The sequence below is a fragment of the Wasmannia auropunctata genome, unplaced genomic scaffold (assembly GCF_000956235.1).
Source record: "Wasmannia auropunctata unplaced genomic scaffold, wasmannia.A_1.0 LD334204.1, whole genome shotgun sequence".
Lineage (NCBI taxonomy): Eukaryota > Metazoa > Arthropoda > Insecta > Hymenoptera > Formicidae > Wasmannia > Wasmannia auropunctata.
In genome coordinates this window covers 1141865-1166746 of record NW_012028686.1, presented here as the reverse complement: position 1 = coordinate 1166746, position 24882 = coordinate 1141865, and the positions used below count along the sequence as shown (strand labels likewise).

Here is a 24882-nt window from a genome sequence, read left to right as displayed (position 1 = left end):
GGGGGGGAGAAATGGTTCTTCATCGAAAGTTTCGCGGTTTGTGAGTAATTACGCGGGTAAACTGCCCTCTCGCACCGAATGCTGTCTGTTCGTCGCTTCATTGTTTGTTTCTCTCCCTGCTTTCCCTTGATCTCCTTCTTCTGTTTTCGTACTTTTTTTCTCTTTTTTGCCTCATTGCCGGTTTTAGATAGTGCAGTGAAATTCGGCAATAAAACGGGGCAGGGGGGGGGGCAGAACCAGTTGTTAAGATAATGCTCGTCGGTGCTAACCGGGACGGAAAAGTCCGGGAGTAAAAAATATAATAGCTTCTGTAAAACTGGACCGAGACGGTCCCGTGCATAAGTTATGATCTCTGGAGGCAATCTTCGAGTTACGGCACGTTTACGATTCATTGTAGGAAATACGTTCAAACAATAATGCTCGGCGAAATAAAAATATTCGTATTCTTCGCGCGACTTACCGAAGTTGGCGTTCACATTTTTTGTGATTTTATTGTGCGAGATTCACAATTCAATTTCCATTTTATATTATGACGTCCATAGAGAGGAATAATATATAATTTTTACAATGTTATATACATATAATCGAATCAGATTTATCTCTCTCACTCATGACAATGATTGCGCTTAATAACGCTGTTGTAAAATTATCAAAGACTTCCATTTTAGTTTGTTAAATGATAACTACATACGCTGTATGAACATGTTGTACAATAGGGGCACATTATATGACTAATTACTGATTAATCGAAACATATTATATACATTTGGTATATTTTATATATCCGCTTTACCGATCACACGAGAGTAAATGATAAATCTTATTTATTTCAAAATATAGCATGACAATATAAAATACATTTTAAATTTTAACATTGTAATCCAGGATAACTGCAGAAATTTTGATAAATGCAATTAATATTAATTATTGCGAATTGATGTTACAAACATCTTTTTGATCATGCAATGATTGCATTATTGAAACTTGAAACGGATGTAACAATTAATATAAATTATCGTGAATAATCGTAAACTATTTAATTTATCATTTCATATTTTATTGAATTAATAAATGTCTATAAATAAATACAGGATATATAACATTTTCACATAACATAAGAGTAGAATAGAAGAAAAGAAACAGTTTTATTTTGTCATTACCGATTGGCGCAACGCGTTTTTAAGTAGCGCTTAAACGCTGGTAGAGGAGGATTACAAATCGAGGGGTAGGAAAAAGCGTTTTACGAAAGTTTTCAATTACATTAGAGACGGGCATTAAGCTCGTCTTCGACGACCCTGCGTAGGGTTCACCTGGGATCCGCCATGATCTCGCTCCCGACTCGATCCGAGAGGATGTGAAGCGAGTAAACTTATAAACTATGAAAGTTACTTCCCTATTCAATGAATTGACCGTGCATCCTTCGGTACGTGCCTCGAAACCATTTCGCCTCTCGGTTATTTCTTTCTATCTTCCTCCTTCTGAGCGAATTTTCCTTTCCCGTTTTATTGTGTCACCGCACGTGAGAAAGAATACAGTAACAGCGGGTCGACCGGAAAATTACCTGTTTTTACGTAAAAACGTAAGGCGGCACATTGTACGCAGAAATAGGTCTTTCTTTTAGCAGTTGCGATTGTAAGTTGAATTACCGTCGTTGCAATTTACTCTTATATATAACAAAAGTGTATATAAATCTTATGACTTATCAAGAGGAAAAATATAATTTATACATATATATATATATATATATATATATAGTCATAAGATTTATATACACTTTTGTTATATATAAGAGTAAATTGCAACGACGGTAATTCAACTTACAATCGCAACTGCTAAAGGAAAGATCTATTTTTGCGTACAATGTGCCGCCTTACGTTTATATATATATATATATATATATATATATATATATATATATATACGCATATGCATGGATGGAGAGAGACAATATATTCACAAAATCGTGTATTTTCTCTCGTAAAATAGATATTTAGATTAGGAAGGATAAATAACTGTAATTTGACCGAGAATAATGGTAGAATATTTTTGAGATGTATTACTAGTGTTTTCATTAGTTGTATATAAACGCAATTGGAAATTGAACAGAAATTCTCAGATCTCTGATCTGTCGATAGCCGCGTCGCTTTTCAATCGTGCGTGACTTGTGACAATCGCGTTATCGCCGATAAGCTCGAATTATCGATAATTCGATGTATGCATGGAACGGCACGGAAGCGTCGCTGAAACGGATGTCTGAATATTCGCTTTGCTTCCTGATGCGCCGAGAGCGCATCAATTTTCGTCACGTCGGCAGGCGGCCGCAGGAGATACGGCCTGCCGACTTTTACGACACGACGCCATGCTCTAATGGAGATATGGTTTTGTTTCCTTGTTACAGAAGTGGAAAGGAGTGTAGGCACCGCGGCCCCGGGGGCGGCGGGTGCAACTGCAGGGGGCTCTCGGGGACTGTCACCCTCACCCGCCCCCTCGTCACCGTCGACCCCCGTAGCGACTAGCAGCCCCTCTGCCTCCGTCTCCTCGGCGTCATCTTCACCTTCACCCTCTACTTCAGCTTCCGCCCTCGTCGCGGGACTCGATAAATCAGTGCTTCAGGTAAGCTTACTTATACGCGTGCGTGAATCTGCCAAGGATAATATAAGTAGCCGAGAAATACATGCTCGGAAAAAAATAATACATTCGACATTTATCCGAGTCCGTACAGTCTGCTATTTTATCTGCTATTTGGATTTTATTGGTTTAGGATTTTTACATTCTTCAGTAGAGTAAAGATTTACAATTATAATTATTATGTATAATATGGATTAATGTTGGTCTATGCTTGCACAATGTAATCTGAAAATATTCATTCTAATGAAGAATTATAGCAATTTTATGTCTTTTTAATTGTAAAATTATTTTTTGTTTCATATACTTTTAGTATTATACAGGTAAAAATTTGCTATAAGTAAGTTAATGCAATAGACTAATATTTCTTACATTATTATACTTATTAATTACAATATGATTCTAAAATCGCTTTTTAATCTGATATTCTATTATCCCCAAAGCAATTTGATAAGCTACAAATTGAAAAGCTATAAATAATAGTAGCTTGTAAGTAAAGCTATTAAGTGACAATGTTTTATTTTTTATGTTTATTATTATTCATATGGAATGTGTTTTTTCTAAGCATAAAAAAAGTTAACAATTCGATATAAACTGATACCGTTACGCCTCTAGGGAAGAAGCTCAAGTAACAGATAATAATTAACGGTCGGTTATCTTCGGAATCCGATTGGAAGATATCGATTTGATTACCCTGGTGTTGCTACGAGGGGTTGGAAATATTCCCAATGAAGGGCTCTCGAACGTTTCGTGATTTATTCTTTCTTAGGATTCGATTTATTTTGATTCTTTTTTTCTCGCAATTTAAATGCGTTGCTGTCTAGCTGCATCTGTTCCATAAGATATCTTTCTTTGAACAAAACGCGAGGGAACCTCGCAATGCGAATTTCCGTCGTTTCCTCGCCTCGCCGAAAATGGCGGAGTTACGATAACGGCAAGAGCTTGCCTGTCCTCGGGCATCTTGGCTAATTAAAGCGCATAAATTACGCGAACACGGAGGGAGACTGACGAGAATATGGCAACATAACGCGCGTTTCTGGATTCCGACAATAAGGTAGCGTGTTTCCGAGCGAATGCCGACGAAAAATATGCTGACCTTGTATGTGGGAAATCGTGTATTTTTTCGAAAGATTTGTCTAACCGGCAGACGTAAAAAGAAAAAAAAATCGATCTGTTTTTGTACACGGAAAGAACAATTTTGCTGAATTCAGATCTGAAAATAATTTTTGTTTAACAATCAAAATAATTTTATGCAAGAGTCAAAATGATTGATTTAAAACTGATAAGCATTGCTATAAATGTTTTGATATTCTAGCAATCACTTTAACTTTTGCACAAAATTATTTTGATTATTGAACAAAAATTATTTTCAGATCTGGATTCAGCAAAATTCCTCTTTCCGTGTAAAAATACAGTATTACGTTATAATAACGTATTGCTAAATCGGTGTATGTGTATGTAGTTATATTATACTTGCGCGCTTAATTATATTGTGTTCCTTTTGAACTTTAACGAGCACGATATTAGATCTTTTTCTCTTTACTTACTCTCTTTTTTACACCGTCTGTATATTTAAACTCAGGAAAGCAGATACATGGTCGCGCTTTGTAGAAAGAACGAAAGAGATAGAGTGCAGCTAAAAGGAACATGCCTGTTCTCCCCGATGGAAAAGCGTTTCCTTTGTAAACGTAAATTAAAACGCTGTTGTAGATTGTGTTAAGCTCACGAGCATAATGTGATATTCTATTCTGCGTGCATGATGTCAATATTGTAGCGTGTCCCTCATGGGCGACGAGTCTTAACTTGGTTATCAAGGTGTCGGCTAAATTGGATCCGCTTTCCACAATTAGTATTCAGAGTGGAGCGATGTATCTTCCGGGTCGATATCTCTCATAATATATTATACATATTCCGTCTTAATATTGATGTGTCATATCAATGAATCAGTGAATGTGCACAAAATTACATAGAATCTAGTGGGATGCTTCATCGCGGGCGAATAAAATAGCAGAATATATCATATTAAAGTTTCCATATGAATTAATATCAAAAGTTAATTTTTTTCCTGCTTTTATTTCCTTTTCGTTTATGCATGATGGCTTTTATAAAGCGGTAACAAACTTTGTTACCACAGTTTTCTTTTCTCTGGAATACGGCTCGTCATAAATTACATATAAATCCGTGGTGAAGTAGCGAGAATACAGAAATAGGGGAGATACGTTTTTTTTTTCCTAGGTAGATGTCAAACTGTCACAGAGTAATCGGATGATGCTTCGCGTGCGTGACATTTTAACTTTGTATGAATAACGAAAGTTTCTATGGCTATTAAGAATATTGTTTTTCTTTTTCAGATAATTTTATTTCTATATTTCTGTTTATTAAGAATTTGTCGTAATAAGTAGTCTTTTCTCATCGCTCTTTTGCACCTCACCGATTCCGTGAAATGCATACTAATCACAAAATGTATTGAATCTTCTTGTCTATAACATCTTTAATTGCTTTTAAAGTCTGCTTATATTGTCCTCAAATATTTCTTATTGTACTTTAATATCGTCATCATTTAGTATCATTTTTTTTATTTATTGTTAATTTCATTTGAAAGTTATTTTCATTAATTCGCAGATCCCGCAAATTTTTCGAATAGTCTTTTATTGTCGGCAATATTTCCGAGAGTAAATTCCTATGAACTTTTTTACGTGAGCGGTAAGCGAAAGATGCGCAGGATGCACAGTAATAGCCTCATCGAGATCGAAGAGAGTCATCGCCGGAATTGCAGATGGGAGTCTTCGAGGCTTACCTATTGTTGATGCTGCTTCAGCAATAACTTCTTATTGCGTCAGCATGCTTCACAGGACCTCGACTTCTAGCCCGCATTCTCTCCTTCGATCGCGATCTGGTTTACGACGGCGAAATTTCGAAAGAAATGTAATTTCGACCGAATATTCTGCAATTGGTGGCACGAGTTCGGTTATCAGGGATAGGAATTAGATTTCTGTGACGACGGTGGACAGCGCAAGGAGGGAGAGGGTTCGATGTTCATGCAGGCGTATAACTCGGTCAATTTTATCGAATTACTCTGCCGGTTTCTCTCCCTTCACGCCATACTGATCCTCATTCACTCTCCGTATTTGGTGCTGTTCTTTTGTGACGGGAACATAGCTTGGCCGTACAATCTAGGAAATATGGTAAAATAAATTAAGTCAAATCCCACTTTTTTGTATCCACACCGGACGCTTCCTTCGTGATTCGACAGAGCGGAAATTTATCGTCTTTTACAGTATGGAAATTTAATTTAAGAGCGCACTTGGCCGACGCAATAAGTTTAATTTGGTAGGCGCGGTAGCTACGTTGATCTACGTGATCAGCGTTTTATGCGTGAATGTTAATATCCTGAGACTCATCGAAGAATATCTTTTTGATTCGCGCTACGTCTCTCTTATATCCTGCGGGTATTTGAATTCGAATATCTTCCTCGTTACAGTAGGATTGTTTAACGAAGACATCTCTACTTTTCTATTTATTGTTCTGGTTTTATTTTTTATTATTTTAGTCAATTATCTTCGTGAAAATCATTCTTTTGTTAAAGTACTTACTATGACAAAATATAAACGCGTATAATTGTACAGACTGTCGTAAAATTCTCAGTTAGTTTTAATTTTGTTTTAACTGAGCGCGATCTTTTCCAACTGTTTTTCAAGAATTTATTCTCTTTGAACTTTTATGACCCTGTCATGTTTATATTTCGCAAAATGTTTTTTACCTTTTTGCGCATGTCAAAGCGGCGTTATAATTTTTCTTGAAAATATGACATTTTACGTGCTCTTCGCATTCTAAAGGTAAAATCTTTTTGATCTTACATAACTTGCTTATTGCTCGGAAAAATCTAAATTACATTTATGTCATAATTATTCAATATTTATAAATTTTATTATATTTAGTTTTATTTTTATTTTTTTATATTTTTTACTTTGACAGAAAAGAATGGAATAGAATTGTTATTTTTTTTTAGAAAGAAAGAGAGAGAAGAGGGGGGCGCGTTAACAATTAGTCAGTTAGTAGTTAATTATGATTTGATGCAAATATTTTCCGGTAACACATAATATCTCCGCCTATTGTCCAGATAACTTTTACTAGCGTCTCAGCAAACATTGCATAGGCTCCAGTACGCTTTTCCTATTTGCCGAGTCAACAGTCAGACTCCAGTCAGTCCAACGCCATAATAGCTATCTCCTGGCTTCTATTTCCGGCTACGCTGTCGCACTGACAAGTATTGTGCTGTTTGCATAAAGCGATGAGAGGCCTCGAGGTAACGAGACTTGAGCAGGAATTCAGTTGCCAATAAAATTCTATTTCGGCACATGACGATAGACTACTTTTTATTTTGCGCGTGCTGTTCGTCATAGACTGAGGCGTGAAGTTTGTGTCAAAATAACGATTATCTCAGTCTAGTCAGTGATGTAAATGAAAACATTTTGTTACTTGGTGTTAGTTGATTTATTGCTTATTCTATATCTAGGATACCTAATTGATATTAATTTGGAAATATTGTTTTGGATAGTTGTATGGATTTTGTAGTATTTATTATAAGGAAATTAAATAATTTAGGAACTTGAGCGTTTAGAGAGCAGGAATAAGGTAATGAAAAATCGATGTTATGTTATTCTATCAATTCAACATGTGTAATATTAATTTAAAGTCACATTTAATATGAAAATGTATTATTTATCTTGTTTTAAACTGCATTAACTTTCTTTATGTAATGTTAAAATAATACGCAATTTTCTTGATTAGTCTTCTTTTTTGATTCTATAATGATAAATTAATTGATAATATTTTACCTAATATTTTGTTTTTGATTGATGAATTATATTCCCTGAATAATGAAATGAATGAGGCTGAAAGTTAATGTAGACAAAAAAGCTCATATCATATATGGTAGCGTGAATTTTCATTGTATGTAGAGCAATTTCATATTCGAAACTTCTCCGAACGCGATGTTAGCGCTTCCCCATGCTGAATTTCCGTGTTCGCGTTTCCGTGGCACTCCAATAATTTGGAACTGAGTCTCTTTGCGGTATTCAGCTTATTGGATTCTTGATCTCCATATTTTGTCTTGATAAAATATGTTCGTCTAGTTTGAGCTTATCTGTAATCTACATAAAATAGTGAAATAACAGACATTGTTTTCCATTGTCAAATATTACAATAGAATAACAACATAAGAGTATTACTACGTTTGCATGATTAAATTAATTTTGAATTAATTATTGGAAAGAGTTTCGCATCCATTCATACTACGGTTATATGTATATGGTACGAACCATTAAAATTTCGATTGCTAAATGTACAATTTTTAGTATGCAAAACAAAAATAATATTATAACAAGAATATATAAAAGCTAGAAAGTTTATTAAAAATTTTTTCAATTATTTTTAAATGCTTTTTAGCATTTTATATGTTTTAAAATTCCGTAACAATTGTATTAACAATATATTTGTTCAATTTACAAACACTGAGCAATAATAATAAAAGTCTTGCTTAAAAGGGAGGCGATAGAAGGAGAATGAAACGGCTTGTTCAATGAACCGTTTGATGTATCAAAAAGTCGTAAGACGACAATCGAGAAACTTTGTGCAAAGTGCACCTGCGCTAACTTCCGTGTTTTATTGTCGTTTGAAAATAACACTATCGGGAATTACTTCTTGTGCAAATTTTTGCTGTAATATATACGTTATATTACAATATTATTATTATTATTATATTCTGTATGGATATAATTTAAAATGCGTTAGCACTATCACATTTTACATTTTTTTTTGCATATACAAGAGTATAGAGCGTAACATGAAGTTAATATCTCCTTTTTTCATATTAATTTTTTGCGAATGGAATGAGCAATAAATTCGCGACTAGAGTCATAAATTGGTAATAAATGAGATCAATTATGGTATGCAGTCGAACTTTTTTTAGTGATGAAGGTATTGGGTTCACAGAGGTCGAAAAAATCAATTACATTTAATTTTATGTGTCAATATTTAACTCTTCAGTCACTAAATAATTTATTTATTTTATATTCAGTCATTAAATTATTTATTTATTTATTTATTTTAGGAATAATGTAAATGTGATTTCAGACGACTCTAAATTTTGTTAAAATTTAGGCAAAAATCAGTGTAAAATATTAATTTCTAAAAGATTTTTACACTATATTTACATCATACAATTTGAAGAGAGAAATAGATGAATCATAAATTATATAAAAATGTATACAATGTGGCTGTATGGTGTCCATTTTGAGGCGAAAAACACGCGGGATATGATCATTCTTCGACAACGGGCACTTAATCAAGGCCACCTTCGAGTCGGACAAGGGTGGGTGAAAGGCGGAACGAGCCCAGCAGCTTAGTCTAGGTGGCAGACTCCGGGGGTTGCCGGACCGAGCGAGACCTTAATTTCCTGTAGCACTACGGTTTATCTCTTCCGCGATTTATCGACTCTCTCGAAAGTTCCACGTTTGCGATCCGGGGAAACCCTCGTCGAATGCTAGTTTGGGTTTCTTGCATGCTTGCTGTTGCGTCGCCGTACCGATCGATTAGTTGGCGTTAGGTCGAGAATTTCTGGGTGGTTTTTTTTTTCAATATGTTGTTTGCCGTAAACGTTTATTTGGCTGCCACGATCTTTTTGAAGTATTTCGACTAGAACCCGATACACGGCGTGCAAGCACGGTGAAATTGCCAGCGGAGATATTTCCGGTGTCTAGCGAAGCGTTTACGCGCGTGTGCGCGCAGACGAGCTTTTAAATGTATTATTGGCTTTGCAATTCGTAGTTATAATGAAAATGCGATTACACAACTTACCTTGATATTTAATTAAACGCGCCAATAGAGCCATTTACAAAGAAAAACTGTTCGCCATAATGACTGTTGGAAAATGTGAATTTGTGATGCAATTGAACGTTCACTCATGCTGTATACAATAGCGGCTCAATTCATTTAGAGTAATTATGTTGCGGATTTTTTTTGTGATTGAGAATTATTCTCTTTGAAAGTTGCTTTACACGTGATTACCTATTGTACCATTTGGCTATTATCAACATGTTTTTGGTTTCTGAACTAAAATTTCTTATTCACAAATTTAAACTTCAAATTCATCAGGAAATATGTTCCTGAAACTTGATGTAAGTTTTAGAAGATGCCCCGTAGCATCGGCATTTTGTCTATTCCTGACTCTTAGCGAATATCGAGGTAAATCGAACTTGGCCACTTACGATCGGACACTCCCTACTAATTTCCGGCAGCAAATATTCCAATTCCGGTCCAACTCCTGCGTCCTCCCCTTTTTCTCTTTTGCTCTTTTCCATCTGTGATTTGAACCACTTTCGGACGACGGAGATATTTCCCATCGACGCACGTTTGAGTTAATTGCTATGGCTAATTTATGATTAATCCATCAAGATGGGATATCGATTTATGATCAACAATCAAAGATACGTTAATTAATTTAGTGTCACTCTTGTCTTGAAATAAAATTATATTTGCTCAACATTATTTTTTATATTATAGAGCAAAGGTTATTTATTTTTAATAAAATAAATAATCGAAAGAAAGATTGTATATTAAATGAATATATTCGAGTAGTAAAAATAGTCCTGTTACGCGAAAAATTCCAACAAAACTATAGTTACTTATAATATTATAATCACGTCATTACTGATTAGTAATTGGTTATCATTTATCGAGGTATCATTTATTTATTGTGACTTGTTACAATATATTGTCATAATTATTGTTTGTTTGATTATGTTACAGATACGTGACTGGCTCACGGTCGAGGAAGAGATGTTGCGACAACAATCAGTGGTCGTCGGCGATGTCGACGAAATCATACATCTTCTGGACAAACAGAAGGTAAGTCAATTATCAAAAACAATTCATATTCTGCGATTTTTCTTCTGAATAAAAATTACTTATATTGTCATCATAATTCTTTATAAATATGTTTGCTATTTAGAGTAATTATTTATTTAGAGACATAGGCAACATCGGACATATATCTATTCTTAGATTAAAAATAACTTTATAACTTGCGAATATATACAAATGAATTAATTAAAATTTGTATATTGATATTGAACACAATTAATAATATACGTTTTGTGCGAATTCCTTTAATAAAAAGTATCAGCAAAACTATTTATTTATATTGGGTTGAATGGAAAGTTTGTTCCGTTTTTTTTATTTATATCAATTTCAGCAAACATTGAATAACTATAACTATCAATAAAACATGTAAATTTACGTAATAGTCTATAGTTATATGTTTCCTGGAACGCCATTTTTTAGTAAAAACAGAACGTCTTTCTCGTTTAACTCAATATGTATTTAAAAAACTATAAAATAGTATATGCGTGATAACGTGTATCACAAGTGGAAAATATTATGTGATGTTTGTCTGTTAGTTCTGTTAGTTGCATGCACATTTTGTTGGAACCCCGCTAAATATAAAGATTTTTATCGACTACATTACTAAAACATTGCCATATTTTTAAAGTTTATCGCAATTCACCGAGGTAAGCTGTAAAGGTGAATAATGCTTTTAAGCTGCTTAACTCGTGCTTGCGTGGCATTATTGAAAGCTCGCTCGTTGCCTTTTCTTTTTTCTTTCTTTTATCTTTATGTTAACAAGGGCTGTATTGTCGGTTACGAAATTAAAATATATTGAAAGCTCCTTAGATAAATACATTGCTTTGCTATTTCCACTTTGTTAAATAGCTTGCACCCAGTAATTTCATTTTACGATAAATCATCAGTTGATCTTCTCAAATATTGTAAAATTTATATTTATTATTGCGATTTCTCGTCGTCGTTTTGTATGTTGTTCGAACGAACGGTAAAAGTGGCAGAGAAAGCTGAAAGCTCCAACGTCGGTAACCTCGCGACCTGTCACAGCTGTGCAGTCGATACTTCAACCCCCAAGGTTCGACCTAAGTGCCTGCTGCAGGGGTAAAATGCTCCCCTGCTCCTTTTCACACACAGCCAGTTCCAGCGTAATACCGTGAGTGGAAAAGTTATCGCCGGACGATGATAGGACAAGCGAGGCTGCTTGACCGCGAGAAAGAGCGAAGTCGTTACGGTAGGTGCGTAGAACTTCCGTGATGCGAAGATAGGGATGTTTAGGTGATTGACCGGAAAACCCCTGACATTGGCATTGGCATTAAGGGTCCGACGAACATTGCCACGCCTTCCTTTGTGCGTCGACGTCGTGCCGCGCGTTATTCCGCCATGGTTGTTAATTGCATTGGACTTAATGGATCGATATCCAGAATCGTCGTGAGCGACATGAAATAGCTGCTCTGTACGCAGCGTAGAATATAAATCAGAGGATAGTTTATTGATGTGTGTGATATGTCGTACTTCTTAAAATTTGTGTACGTTAATATTTATCAGTTTTATTTACGATGATTTTCACTGCAGTATTTCGCGTGTCTTTGTGCAACTTTGCATAAATGCATATATTAAATGAATATTGAACGAGTAAATTGATTTTTTATGAAAACAATTAGATATAATATAAATAGATTTTACTTATTGACATTTCGCGTTACATTTAAAGGCTTGTAGGAAAATATATTAAATTTTGTATTTTTGTTATTCATTATATTTAATTTATTCTATATTTTACTCTTATACAGCAATTCAGTTTTATTACTGGCGAATTTAATATTAGAGATTATTAAAAGCATTGAACAGTGCTTTTAATACTCAAAATAAGTAGGTAATTATAATTACTACATTGCAGACTATCTTCTAATATTAAATTTTTATAAGAGTACATGTATATGAATATATAGAATATTATTTCATTTCTTTATATTTAGTTGAGTATAATGATGTTAGAAATCTCAAAATATTTCTAACATCGTTATACTCAACTAAATGTAAAGAAATGAAATAATATTCTATATATTCATATATATGTCTCTTATAGAAATTTAATATTAGAAGATAGTCTGCAATGTAGTAATTATAATTACCTACTTATTTTGAGTATTAAAAGTACTGTTTTATATAAGATTTATAGAATAATAGTCGTAATAATAACGAACTTTTTGTTATTCGTTTCATTTTATCATACAATTTGCTTCGATAATTGTAAATTTTCAGACTCTAAAAATTTATCGTTGATGGGTTCAAATAAACCATAAAAACGATATTATATGATACGTCTGTTGTTTCTGCCGTAAAAACTTGAGTACCATCAAGACATTTTTGCGTTCTCACCCCGCGAAAATACCTGGTTTCTTTTCGCTATCATCCTCTCGCGGTAGTGTTCCGTTATGAAAAACTCTATCGTGGAAATAACACGCAAACGTTTACTGTAAATTTTCTCGGGCCAAGGTACGAAAGTACATTATTGCATGCCCCTTCGTTCCCCTTGCCTTTCTACATTATGTCTTGGAAACTTACAACGTCAGCTTCGAGGAACTGGTATTTTCCAAGTCGCATTCTTTCGCGCGCAGACGTCACAGTCCCATTACACATTTTTTTTCAAATTCTTATTCTGATTCTAATACTCCTCCACTTTTAATTCGCGTTAAATATTTCCGCTCATTTATCTCAAAGCGCGCAATCGTGAGCTTTGTCAGAGAGAACTATGTATATCTCTTTCTTTATTTCTCATAATTTTAAGATTATCTATGATTTGTTACAAGTGTATGTTATAAGGATGCACGAGTAAAAATAGGCGATAGAAGGAAATGACACAAATCATTAGTTTCAACAGCGCTTCTTATCGGAAAAATAATAACTTTGTGGAAGATTTGTTCGTTAATGTGAAAGCTTTGGAGAAAAAATCGGCGTGATAAAATTTCCTTTCGGAATAGGAATTCTTCTCTTTTCGGAACGGAAGCGAAGTCATTTTTTTCCTCGTGGCGCGCGCCAGGCGGTTGTGAATGGGACAAATGGCGCACTTGATTGATCAGCGATATTGTATTCTGACAAATGACAAATCATACGGTCTTCTTTCCGTGCTTATACTTCAGAACGAAGATTCGGAATTTTTGGAATGCGTTTTGAGGGGTGCCCGAAAACAATAGGTTTGTTACGGTGGCGTTGCTATTGATTTCCGATTGTGAGGAAGCCGAGAGTAGGATATTTTGGCGCGCAGAAGATATAGAGAGCGAAGACAGAGATTTTACCGAAAATACTTTGAATTTTCCATATATATCGATAGCGTTTAGGATTATATCGTTCCCTTTACGAAAATCGTTCCGCACTAAGTAAACGCGGGGACTAATTATACATCCGAGAAGGATCCACAGTTTCATACGCGGACTGGGATATTTAACGTCTCGCACTCCAAATCTCATTACAATTATACTCGACGTAATTGTCAGTGGATTTCGTCTCTCTCGCTCTCGTCTCGTCCCCCCGCCCTCTCCCTCTTTCCCTTATACTCTCATGAGCTTACTTAAGCTTGCTCCACTGTTAGCATTACACAAGTCATTGTCGTCACCTGCTACGTAACTGGATTCGTCCGACAAAGCCCAATTACGAGATCTAGAGATCCAGAAAGCACGTTAGCATGAAATGTGCTTTTAGTCGCACCAGAAGTATTCTCACTTGAAAATAAAATTTGTTATGAATTAAAGATGAATATGGGATAAAAGATGTGACACACACACACACACACACATATATATACGTATGCTTACTGAAACATTAATTACTTTTGTTCATTAGGAATTTTTGATAATAATGATAATCCAAGATTATTTGATTTTCAGTTTAAGTTTTCAACTATTTCTAAATTGCAACACAATGTGAGTTAAATATTTATTTTGTTTTTAACATATGTGAGTACCCGGATTAATATTTAATATTTTGCAAAATTAAAATTTTTTTTGTCCTATGTATTTTCAGTAAGTAACCGACGTATTTAATTTCATCTTAATATGTAGTTATCTGTAGCTTTTTGTATAAAGAACAAGAAGCTGTTTTAATAATATGACACAAATAATGATATTGCTTATGCTCGTGACCTGATATTGTTTTATGATCTCACTGATAAAATTCCCAGAGCAGCGCTACTTTAAGAATGTCCTTTCCACTCTCACAGACATTTCGAATATAATATCTGCAAAGGAAAATTTATGAATAATTTTAACATATATATTGCATCTAAATCATGTATTATTGACGTAGTATTATTCTTTGTAACATGATTTTTATTGAACTGAGATTTGATTATTTAAATAATTGGAGAATTATACACTACAATACGATTAGCTGCAAACTGTTATTAACGCATATTATCTTATAATATTATGGTTTTTTAAAAGTAATTGCTTACAAGTAGAGATGCAAAGAAAGAAATCTCATAATCATTACCGTAACAATAATATCTATACTATTTGTAAACTGTTCTCTTGTCGATAGTCCTAGAATATATCCCATTGTACGCGTTATCGTTCAAGCTATACGAGCTTCTTTATCTTTCGGACGACGTCCTTCACGCCGGGTGCAATAAACGTCCTCCCCATTATTTCCTCCGTTTCCTCCCGTACGGCTTTGTTGCTGGTGTCTGATAACTCCGACGCACCATCTCGTCGTGGCTCCTCTCGTTCGGGCCCAAAGGAGATTTCAGGGTTGCACTCCTTATACCGTGGAGGACTTGCCGAGTAATAATGTCAGGGAGTCGCGCGCGCGCCTGCAGTTATGAAGAACCTTCTACGATCTCGCAATTTCCCCGGTTATATCGGTATCCGGTGAATAGCCGTCCTCATTCCATAACGCGCGTGCGAGCTTACAGCTTGGATATACAGATATCGTGGCGCCCGCGTGATGATGTGAAGAGTGTCACAGATTTTCTACGTGAAAATTGAAATTTGCCGTCTTCTCATCGCTCGCTCCTATCGGTATCTTCAGGCGAAATCGCGATTTATCTTCATGTAGTTTCGCGGTCAAGCATCGTCAGCGACATTTTATTGGATTCAGTCGAGTCCGTAAAATACTGCTACAACTGCTTTCTTCGCTGATTATTTTCCAAATGTTTTAATTATTTAATGCATTGTTATATACAATGTTATGTATTATACTTGAGAGAGAATTTTTTTCTTATTTGATTTTGAGAAATTCTATACTTTAATTAGACTTCAAGACAGCAAGAAGTACAATATTTAATTATACCAAGTTTTGACGAAGTTTGTTTCCGCGTCACTAGATACTGTAATTATTTCCGTAGTTTATATCGCCAGACCGACAACTTTTACAACCAAGTTTATACTTGATTGTAAAATGAAATAAAATCGATCGATCATAATAGATTTGTTTATCTATTCTACGTTGAATTTTATCTAAAGGGATGCGATTTTTTTTAGGACGTAATAAAATAAAATTTTTTGTTTTTTTGGCAGGAAAAAATTTTGTTTTTACAATATCTGCAAAAATATACTACGTAAAAAATATATAAACAAAATATTGAATTTAGTATCATAATCTGGGAAAAAAGATATTGCAGACATCTTAAAAATTCTTTTAATTTTTTTGAAGAGAAAATCTTATAAAAGGAACAGTTCTTAATAGAGGAAATATTTATTATCAAGAACAGATAATATCACTTTGTAAGTTTTTTTTTTACAGAAAACGATAGCTTTATTTTTGTATAAAATATTCTTGAAATTATAAAGCTTCTCTGGTTTAAAGTACGCGTGACATCACATACTCCGAGATGTTTAATTACTGCATTTTCCTCTGCGGAATTTTTTTCAATTAGTGCCACGGAATTTCAGACTTTTTATAGCAGACGTTTTGAACAGCACAAAACGTTTATAGTGCACAATGTGAATGTACATACATATATTATTTATGTAAAACAAACCGAGCTTGTTAAAAGCAGTATTGCCAAAAAATCGACGAAAATATTTTAATCATATGGACATAAATAATTTTAATAAGTTTCTTAAGTGTTGTCTGCATTTAAAAAGTTTTTCTTTTTTCTCGTATATTATTTTGATTTTTTAAATATGATTTAATAAATTCTTATGAGTAAAGTTTTTATTTATTTTATCACATTTGTGTTGCATTTAATTAAATAATTGTTTATCTCATTGAGAGAAATATTATATTTTGCTGATTTTCAATTCGCTCGCGTGACTGATACTTATTATTACGCGATGTCTTTGTGAAATTTTATACACATAATATACTTGTATTTTATAACTATTATATGTATTTTTACTTCGAAGAAATAATAATTTCGAGGTTTTTTCATCTTTCTGACCCGTTTTAAACTTGCCCCTCTTCAAATGATTTCTACTTTTTTCGTAGTTTCGTCACGATGCAATTCGGTCCTTTATAGCTTAGAGAGGGAGAAAGGTTTGCAGTTGCTTTTATGCCATTCGTACAGTCAGTCGTCGTGTACTTCAGCTAATGGCAAATGCGTTTGTGACGTACACCGTACATCTTCATACACGTCGGAGTTACTTCCGTGTTGCACTCGCGGACTACCAGGATCATATATCTTTGCCAAAAAAGCAATATGTAAAACAATAGTTTGTGTGTTTTGATACTTGATATTTTACTTTTGCTTACTATGACCTCAACATATATGAAGAGAAGATTATTTTATTTAAAATTTTTGTTATTTAAAATAATCTTAAGGAAAAATTTTATATAAAATCTATATATTATATTTTTTTAGAAACTGATATTTATTTTTAATTATATAAAATATGTAGAATGTTTATAAGTGCGTGTAAAAAGTATTTTGCATTGAAGTTATATCATGAAAACAAATAATTAAATAAGGTAAAATTTAATGAATATGATTGATAAATTATGGTATATACAAAATAAACAAAAAATAATTGTTTATACAATTATTAAACAATTTACTTATTTTATGATTTGGAGAGAATTATACTGTACATACACATACATTATTTGGTGTATAAAAATAATTAGAAAAGATAAATTTGGGACATGCCAACACTCATTATGATGATACCATTTTATTGATAATACTATTAGTATATCTGAAATTTTATCGAATATTGATAAAGTTTTTCACGTTCTTTTGCTCTCTTTGCATGTACTTATTATTTTTCTCATTTCACCTTCTCTTACCACCTCTTGCATCTTTCATTGGCATATCCGCAGGCGATGAAAAATGCAATCATGAAACTCGACGGCGCGATGTAGCGTGGGGAAATATGTTCGTAGTTGATAAGCATGCCAGTGCGAGTCGCTGAGCTTTTCTCGTGAGAATTTCAATACTTTTAGGCAAATCTATTTGTGACCGGCAAGAAAATTGACCATCGAAGTTACACAATGTTGTACGGATGAATATTCTCCCAGTTAAATTTAAGCTAAATTTAAATTTAATTTATTGTAAGTGCTGCAAACTTATTTATAAACAAGAGAATATCTAAAAAATAATTTTCGGAATTTTTAAAAATATAATACGATTAAAATCTAAAAGAGTTTAACATTAAATTAATTAAATAAATTAGTAAATTTAATAAATTAATAAATTAAATGAATGCAATGAAATAAAATTAATATTTTTTGTATTTTATTTATTTTTATTTTTAAATTTATTCAATATGGGTTGGAGAGAGAAAGGAGGGCAGCGAGCGAGAGAAAGAGAGGGGGGAAGTATATCGCTAAATTTTAAGAGCGCATATACTAACAAAATAATTATTGTACATGTAACTAGCAATAAATTTGCCATGATTCTGGAGCTCAAATAGCAATACATTTTTAATTTCCAAGGTGGTCAAGAGGACTTTTTGCGCCTCTGCTAACGGTGGGGATATTTTGCGTGTGCGCAATACGCATCTTCTTTGTCGATCCCTGTTCCATCGGATTAGGTGTAATGGCAGCGACGGGTTGGAACACACGTTCTGATTAAAAGTTTAATCCCAAAATTACGCGGTCTCTATATCTATGTATTACAGTTTTATTAAAAAAAACGTTGCGATTCATAATTTCGTTTCGATGTCATAATTTGCCTGTTATCTACAGTGAAAAAAATTGAATGAAAATCAGACAATCAATCTGATGTATTCTGCTTGTATACATATTAATTTTATTTTTAAATATACAAGAGCTCCGTATTCTTTAATGAAATTAATTAAATTATTATACGTATTAGAACAGAATATTCGATCATCTATTCTCTTAGCAATTTTTTTTATTATAGTAATTGATGAAAATATTTGAACTTGGAAACGATAATTTTTTTTTATTGAGTAATGACGACGGCATCACATGTTGAGTAATGACGAGAGAATTGGTATGGATTCTTTTTAATCAGAACAGGCGAATCCGCGTTTGCTTCCGTACAGCTCGCAGCACTCGCTAAGCGGCACCCTCCACCACACGAATTTTGCACCCTATGGGCTCCGTATCCCATAGGATAGAGGATAGATATATACCGCTGTTCCCTAGTTACCAAGGGTACCCATGAAGCAGCGCCAGATGCTGAATTCAGTTCGACCACGCGCTTTCATTGAAGTACACGCGTACGAAAACCATGCAGTGACGTCGTGATTGTTTGTTAATTATTGCCGACACGATCATTGATTGATTGCACGTAAACGCATTTTTCGTTAAGTCGCCAGTTGCAATTTTTATATTCGCCGTCGGGCGCGGTAAACGGTTTTCAGTGTCAACGTAGCTTTCGACGTAGTACGGTGTGTTTGCGCACATGGTTATTTAGCCGGTGTACAGAGGATGATAAATATTTGCCTTGTTAACGAATGGGAAGCTGATTATTCGAAAATCTGAAATTCCGTATTTGTAGACCTTCGCGAGATATCGTTGATACTCTTCGCCGAGATTATGCGTTTTACGAGCGTTTTTGCCGAATTTAAGTGATATTTGAACGATAATTTTTCTGTGATCGACTGTGCCAACAAAATTAGACGGCGAACGTTTTTTTTTTTTTTTTTTTTGACAAATTGTAAATATATATTTTTTGCATGTTTATATGGTAAAAATTGATTTTAAGTCTTTGAACAATGTATTTACTTTTACTGTTTTATACGTTTACTTACAGTATTGGATTTATTTATGAATTTTATCACGTTTGCTCTCACACGCAACTTGCGGTTTGGGTTGTAAATCTCATGAATAATCATTTATGCAACGATTTAAAATCTGACCCTTTGCTGTTTCACTCACAGGGCCCTATTGTGTTTAATTGAATGCGCTTGTTGTCGATATTAAAGACCTGTTATCGCACATGGAATCGATAATGCAATTTTGACGGAAGGGTCCCAATGAAAATTAGGGATGCAGCCGGTGAAATACTCTGAAACGAAACGAAAATCGATACAGCATATCCAGCTTCCTCTCTGTCTCTGTCTCACGGCTCCTTTCTCTCTCCTTGTCGCGGCGAAAATCCGGCATCACCGGACGAATATCGAATTGTAAAACGAGGAACTGCGCTGGTTTGGAGTTGTCCGTTCGAACTGTGCGGTTGATTTAAACTAAAGCGTTTTACTGGAGCAGTACGCGAGAGATGTTTCAGCAAAACTTTTAAAACTTTTAACGACGTTTAATTCGGTAAATGATTGAAATATAGAATAAATTGTAAAATTATGAATTATTCTTTTAATTGCTACATTTTTTGTTTTTATATAAAAAAATGTTACAAATCCAAAAAGTTTTGTCATCTATTATCATTTCTTTTATAAAAGAGTATTTTATTATGTGTTATTTAACGTGTTAAAATTTTATACATAAAACGCAAATTTTAAATATTCTTAAACAAGATTGTTAATTATCATGGAAGATTTTACCCGTATTATGATTCAAATTCAATAAAATCTGTTTAAAAGTTTCAAAATTTTTATATTAAAATATTTGATATAGATGTAATTTATTATAATATTACTCGATATTTGGTTATAATACTGCTTTATATTTGATGTAATTTTTGTATTTTTTTTTGCGCATGAAATTTTTCTTTTGATTAGACCTCAGGGGAAATACATCGTGATGTCAAATGTACTGAAAAGTTCTAGCAACTAGTTTCGAAAGAGCTAGAGATGAAAATCATATATTTATACGATGTCTCGTTTATAAATGAATTAAACGCGTATGCTGTGATACATGCTATAAATAATATTTACTATCCGATAACATTGGTCAATTTTTTAATACTTTTTTTTCGATGATACCGTAAATGCCGATTTTCGGGATATCTCGCGTTTGCGAAAATATTTTCATTGTGATGAAATTGAATCTTTTATGTGCTTTAACGCTGTCTCGAACGTTTCGGATCGTTTTGACATTGCGGGTGGCCGCTGTATTCGCATTATGTGTCACATCAACGATTTGGGCCGTGCAGACCGATACAAGCGGACAGTCTGACAGGCGATGGTTTGACATTTTGTCCCTCCTGTGATATCTTCCTGTTTAGACAGAAGGAATGTATTTGCTGTTCGGGAAGATATCGTTATTATTTTGAAGCTCTATTCGGTTTTATTTATTATGCAAGAAAGTGCCGAAGAATACGTTTTCGATATCGTTGAGTAATTGTATAAGAGTTACATTAACGAAAATTGGATCTACATATTTTATGCACGCGGCATCCTATAAAGGAAAGAGGCTTTTTTTAGTGGATTTAATTTGTAAGCATCGGTGCTTTTAACGTTATTAAAAACTGATGCTTCATATCGATCGATAAACCTCATAGGAGTTGCACGCAAGATGACGAACGTGTAGTTTTTATTTTGTTTTTTTGTGCTGCACGATACACGTAGATGATTACGGCAACGATATTGATGGATTATGCGAGAAATTTATTTTACGGTATGGAAATTAGATAATACCTGTGTACCTTAGTCGTGAAAATACTGATGGGGGAGGGGAAGGGATTCGTATAATGTAAATAAATTACAATACGTTCGGTTATTAAAAAAATATCTACACCAGATTATTTAGGTTGCCCTTAAAAACGCATTGTTTGTTATAAAATCTGGCAGATAAAAGTGATATTTTTAACATCCGCGCGAGTTGCAATGGGAATTTTACAATTTTAAAAACGTTTGTATTTAATCGTTATTGTTGGCGTTTAGCCCGACGAGGCCATCGTTCAGCAAAACTACACGGAAATAAATGTTCGATCGCCCGGCCGACAGAGCCCAGAGCAACCGAAAAATTTTATGTTGCGTAAATAATAGGCGTTTCATTAATCTGGACTGTACGCGCGAGCTTTTTGCGCGAGAAACTGTTTCGGTTTAACGGGCGACGACAACACCGGCTAAAGTACTGGTTTGCGAGTTTCTCTTGGAACTATCGTTGTGATGTGCTTTGTTCGATCCAGCACACGGGCATAAAGTGACCGTGTCCGGCAAGAGGCGAAAAAAAAGGAAGCTATCAAAAGCTTCGTGCGCGACGCAAAGTGTGAGAGAACCTGTGCGATGGATCGAAAGGAGTCTCAGCCCGGTACGTCGGCCGCGTCGTCTATGTACACCGGCACCCTGCAGCTTCGCTTTAACGTAAGTGAATAAAAAGGAGCAAAGCCGAGGTAGCTCTTTGAGACCGGCGGGAAGCTCTACGCGCGGGTGACATTCGCGGGGAACATATTTTCAATACTTGAAATTGACCACATTTCAACCGCTACTCGAATGCGGAGGAGTTTTCATTCGTTTTAGACACTTCTTTTTTAAATACTTAAATCTCTCACGTCCAGAGTGAATCGCAAGAAGAAGTAAATGTGCATCGCATGACGCTTTAATCTCTCGTACTTTGAGATACGAACCACGCTGACATTTTAATTATAAAAACTGGCGGCAGAGTTGTAGCTATAATAAGCCATCTTTATCTTCTCGAGCTTTATCATTTATATCGGTTAAACATTGAATGTTTGTTCGTTCTTGTGTAATATTTTATAATTTAGATTATTTACTACAGTCGTTATTATTTATGATTTATGTAGTTCCTATATTACGTATAAAATTGTATAAATTTTTCTTATACAGTGTGTGAAATTGTATCCGTACAACTGCTAATATATCGCATCATCAGTTCCGGTTGGTAACTATATCCCGATTGTTACCCTTAGCAAAGAAACGTTGCGCAAAAGATATTGTTATCGGTCGAATAACAGCTAAGGGAAAAAGATACGTCGCCTTTGCCATCGATACGTTTTCTTTCAAGAAAATATTCGAAGCGTTTGTATCCAATAATTTTATATTCCTTCGCTTTGTCCATGACGACACCGTAATAGTGTCGTTTGAGACACACGCTCGAATTTTCCTTATCGCCACTCGGAGACAAGACACGCTTGCGCTTTGAGCGAGGGAACAATTTACGATCGTCGCGGAAATATTTTATACTAAAACCGCCGACGACGAGGTAACGTCACGGATAAACATGCGAAGGAAATGAAGGTGCAGCGAAATTTTTCGTTGGTCGCCCGTAAGTCAGCTCAGCGAGATACCCTCTGTTGTGCAATCATTTCTCTTTTCCCGGCTTTTCCATCTTCTTTTTCCGTTAGCGTACTTTTATTTTCTTCAGAAAAGTAACGGTTTCTGCCACGGCGCCGCCCCGATATCTTGCCCCTTCCTTGTTCGCATTATATAACGCTACCCGACTTTTTTTGCGTTTACTCGCGGTGTTTTTGCAGTCGCGATTTTTCAGTTTCCCAACCCGTACGGGGTCTTGCTTTTTCGTGTGCCTTTAATAATTACGCTGTCGTGGAGAATAATAACAGAAAAATATGATCGAGGATTATGTCGCGATTGCGCTGATAAAAGATATATAGATTTAATCCGTTAAAAAGAAAATATAGAAATTTGTGGACGTGTGCAGCAAATAATGTATGAATTGATAGAGTAAATTCCGCATCTTACTGTGGTCGTTGCACTCTGGATAATGAACGACATTACCGAGTAAGATGCATCGTGTCGCTTATGAGGGAATATTTCATAGTTGGAGAAGTTATCCCACCAACTACCGCTGCGACGACTCTAACTAGCCATATATCCTCAAGTCGAAAACTGGGATGCATTCCTCGTAAATTACACGATTTTTCTTTATTATTTACGAAGTTTTCCATTTCTTCAAACATCTTTTAATCAGTCGACGTGTAAAAGGCCATTGTGCATGTTCACGATTGTGCAACAAGAATTCGTGTGAAGCGAAAGAAGAGAGACCGTATTTCTTCATTAAGGCATTTTGTAAAGTTATTTGTGGCGTTTTTTTGGCGCAATTCCATCCTCGTTGTAATTTATGCAAATTTTATTGCGGTCTTATTGCATAATTGTCTTTTGCAATACGAATAATAAATATAATTTTCTTAAAATCTGGTCGTTGTGAGTAATTCAGAGACGTTTACGGACGTTTGTTGGGGGGACGCCAAGTTTTACGTTGAATTTTCTACTTACTTCCTGGTAAATTGCTTTTCCACGTTTCGACGGTTTGCGCTAAATGGGACGTCAAAAGTTTTGTTCATGTCCAATTTTCTTCGACGAGCCGTTTACTCGTGGTCTGATCGTGAACGGAGCTCGCCCCCTTGAGGAATACGCGTCTCTTATCCCATACGTGAAGTGTATATTTATGCGAGACATTTCACGGGCCATTACTCTTTTGAGCTTTAATAGCTACTGATTTTTTACGATATTTTACTATTTATAAAATAAGATATATCAATATACATCGTGATATAATAAAGACAACAAGGAAAAAGATTATAATGCTATAAAATAGTGAGAAAGAAATATGTTGTATGTTATAAAACGACTTATCTTATTTTCGTTGTTTGCAATGCACATATAAAACACATGATAATATAATATTATTAAACAATTAGATAGTAACATTATAAATAGTTTTTATAATTATTACTTAATTATTAAATGATTATTAAGTACGTGTAATATGTTAACAAATTTGATTGAATACATTAACATGTCGATATATTTACATTTCTTTTTTTATATTATTGCTCTTATTTTTTGTTTCATTCTGCTTTTCTTATATTTTTTAGATTTATTTTCTTTACTATGTTAATTTTTTATTATGCACTGATGAATTCCAATGTGCTCGAGCTTAAGTAAGCTACGTACATAATCACTAAAGCTTCATTGCGCTTTGAGAAACATGTAGGTTTCGCGTTTAACGACCGTTTTAAATGTTTCTGATACGTTAAGTTGTAAGTGTATTTCACGCTTTGTAGCATTACGCAAGACTCATTCATGCGCTTCATTTCGTGAATTGCATTCGACGAGTTGTTGAACCCGA

General features: G+C 34.4%; 1 protein-coding gene across 11 annotated transcripts in view; it reads left to right on the top strand.

Annotated features, from left to right (window-relative positions):
* LOC105459190 (dystrophin, isoforms A/C/F/G/H-like) overlaps positions 1 to 24882 on the top strand; it is a 440003-nt gene that overhangs the window by 100509 nt on the left and 314612 nt on the right. For all 11 annotated transcript variants that reach the window (XM_011704998.1, XM_011704999.1, XM_011705006.1 and 8 more), the window contains 2 exons: positions 2399 to 2613; positions 10435 to 10533. In XM_011704998.1, coding sequence (XP_011703300.1) covers positions 2399 to 2613; positions 10435 to 10533 — 314 coding nt within the window. The remainder of the gene's footprint in view (positions 1 to 2398; positions 2614 to 10434; positions 10534 to 24882) is intronic.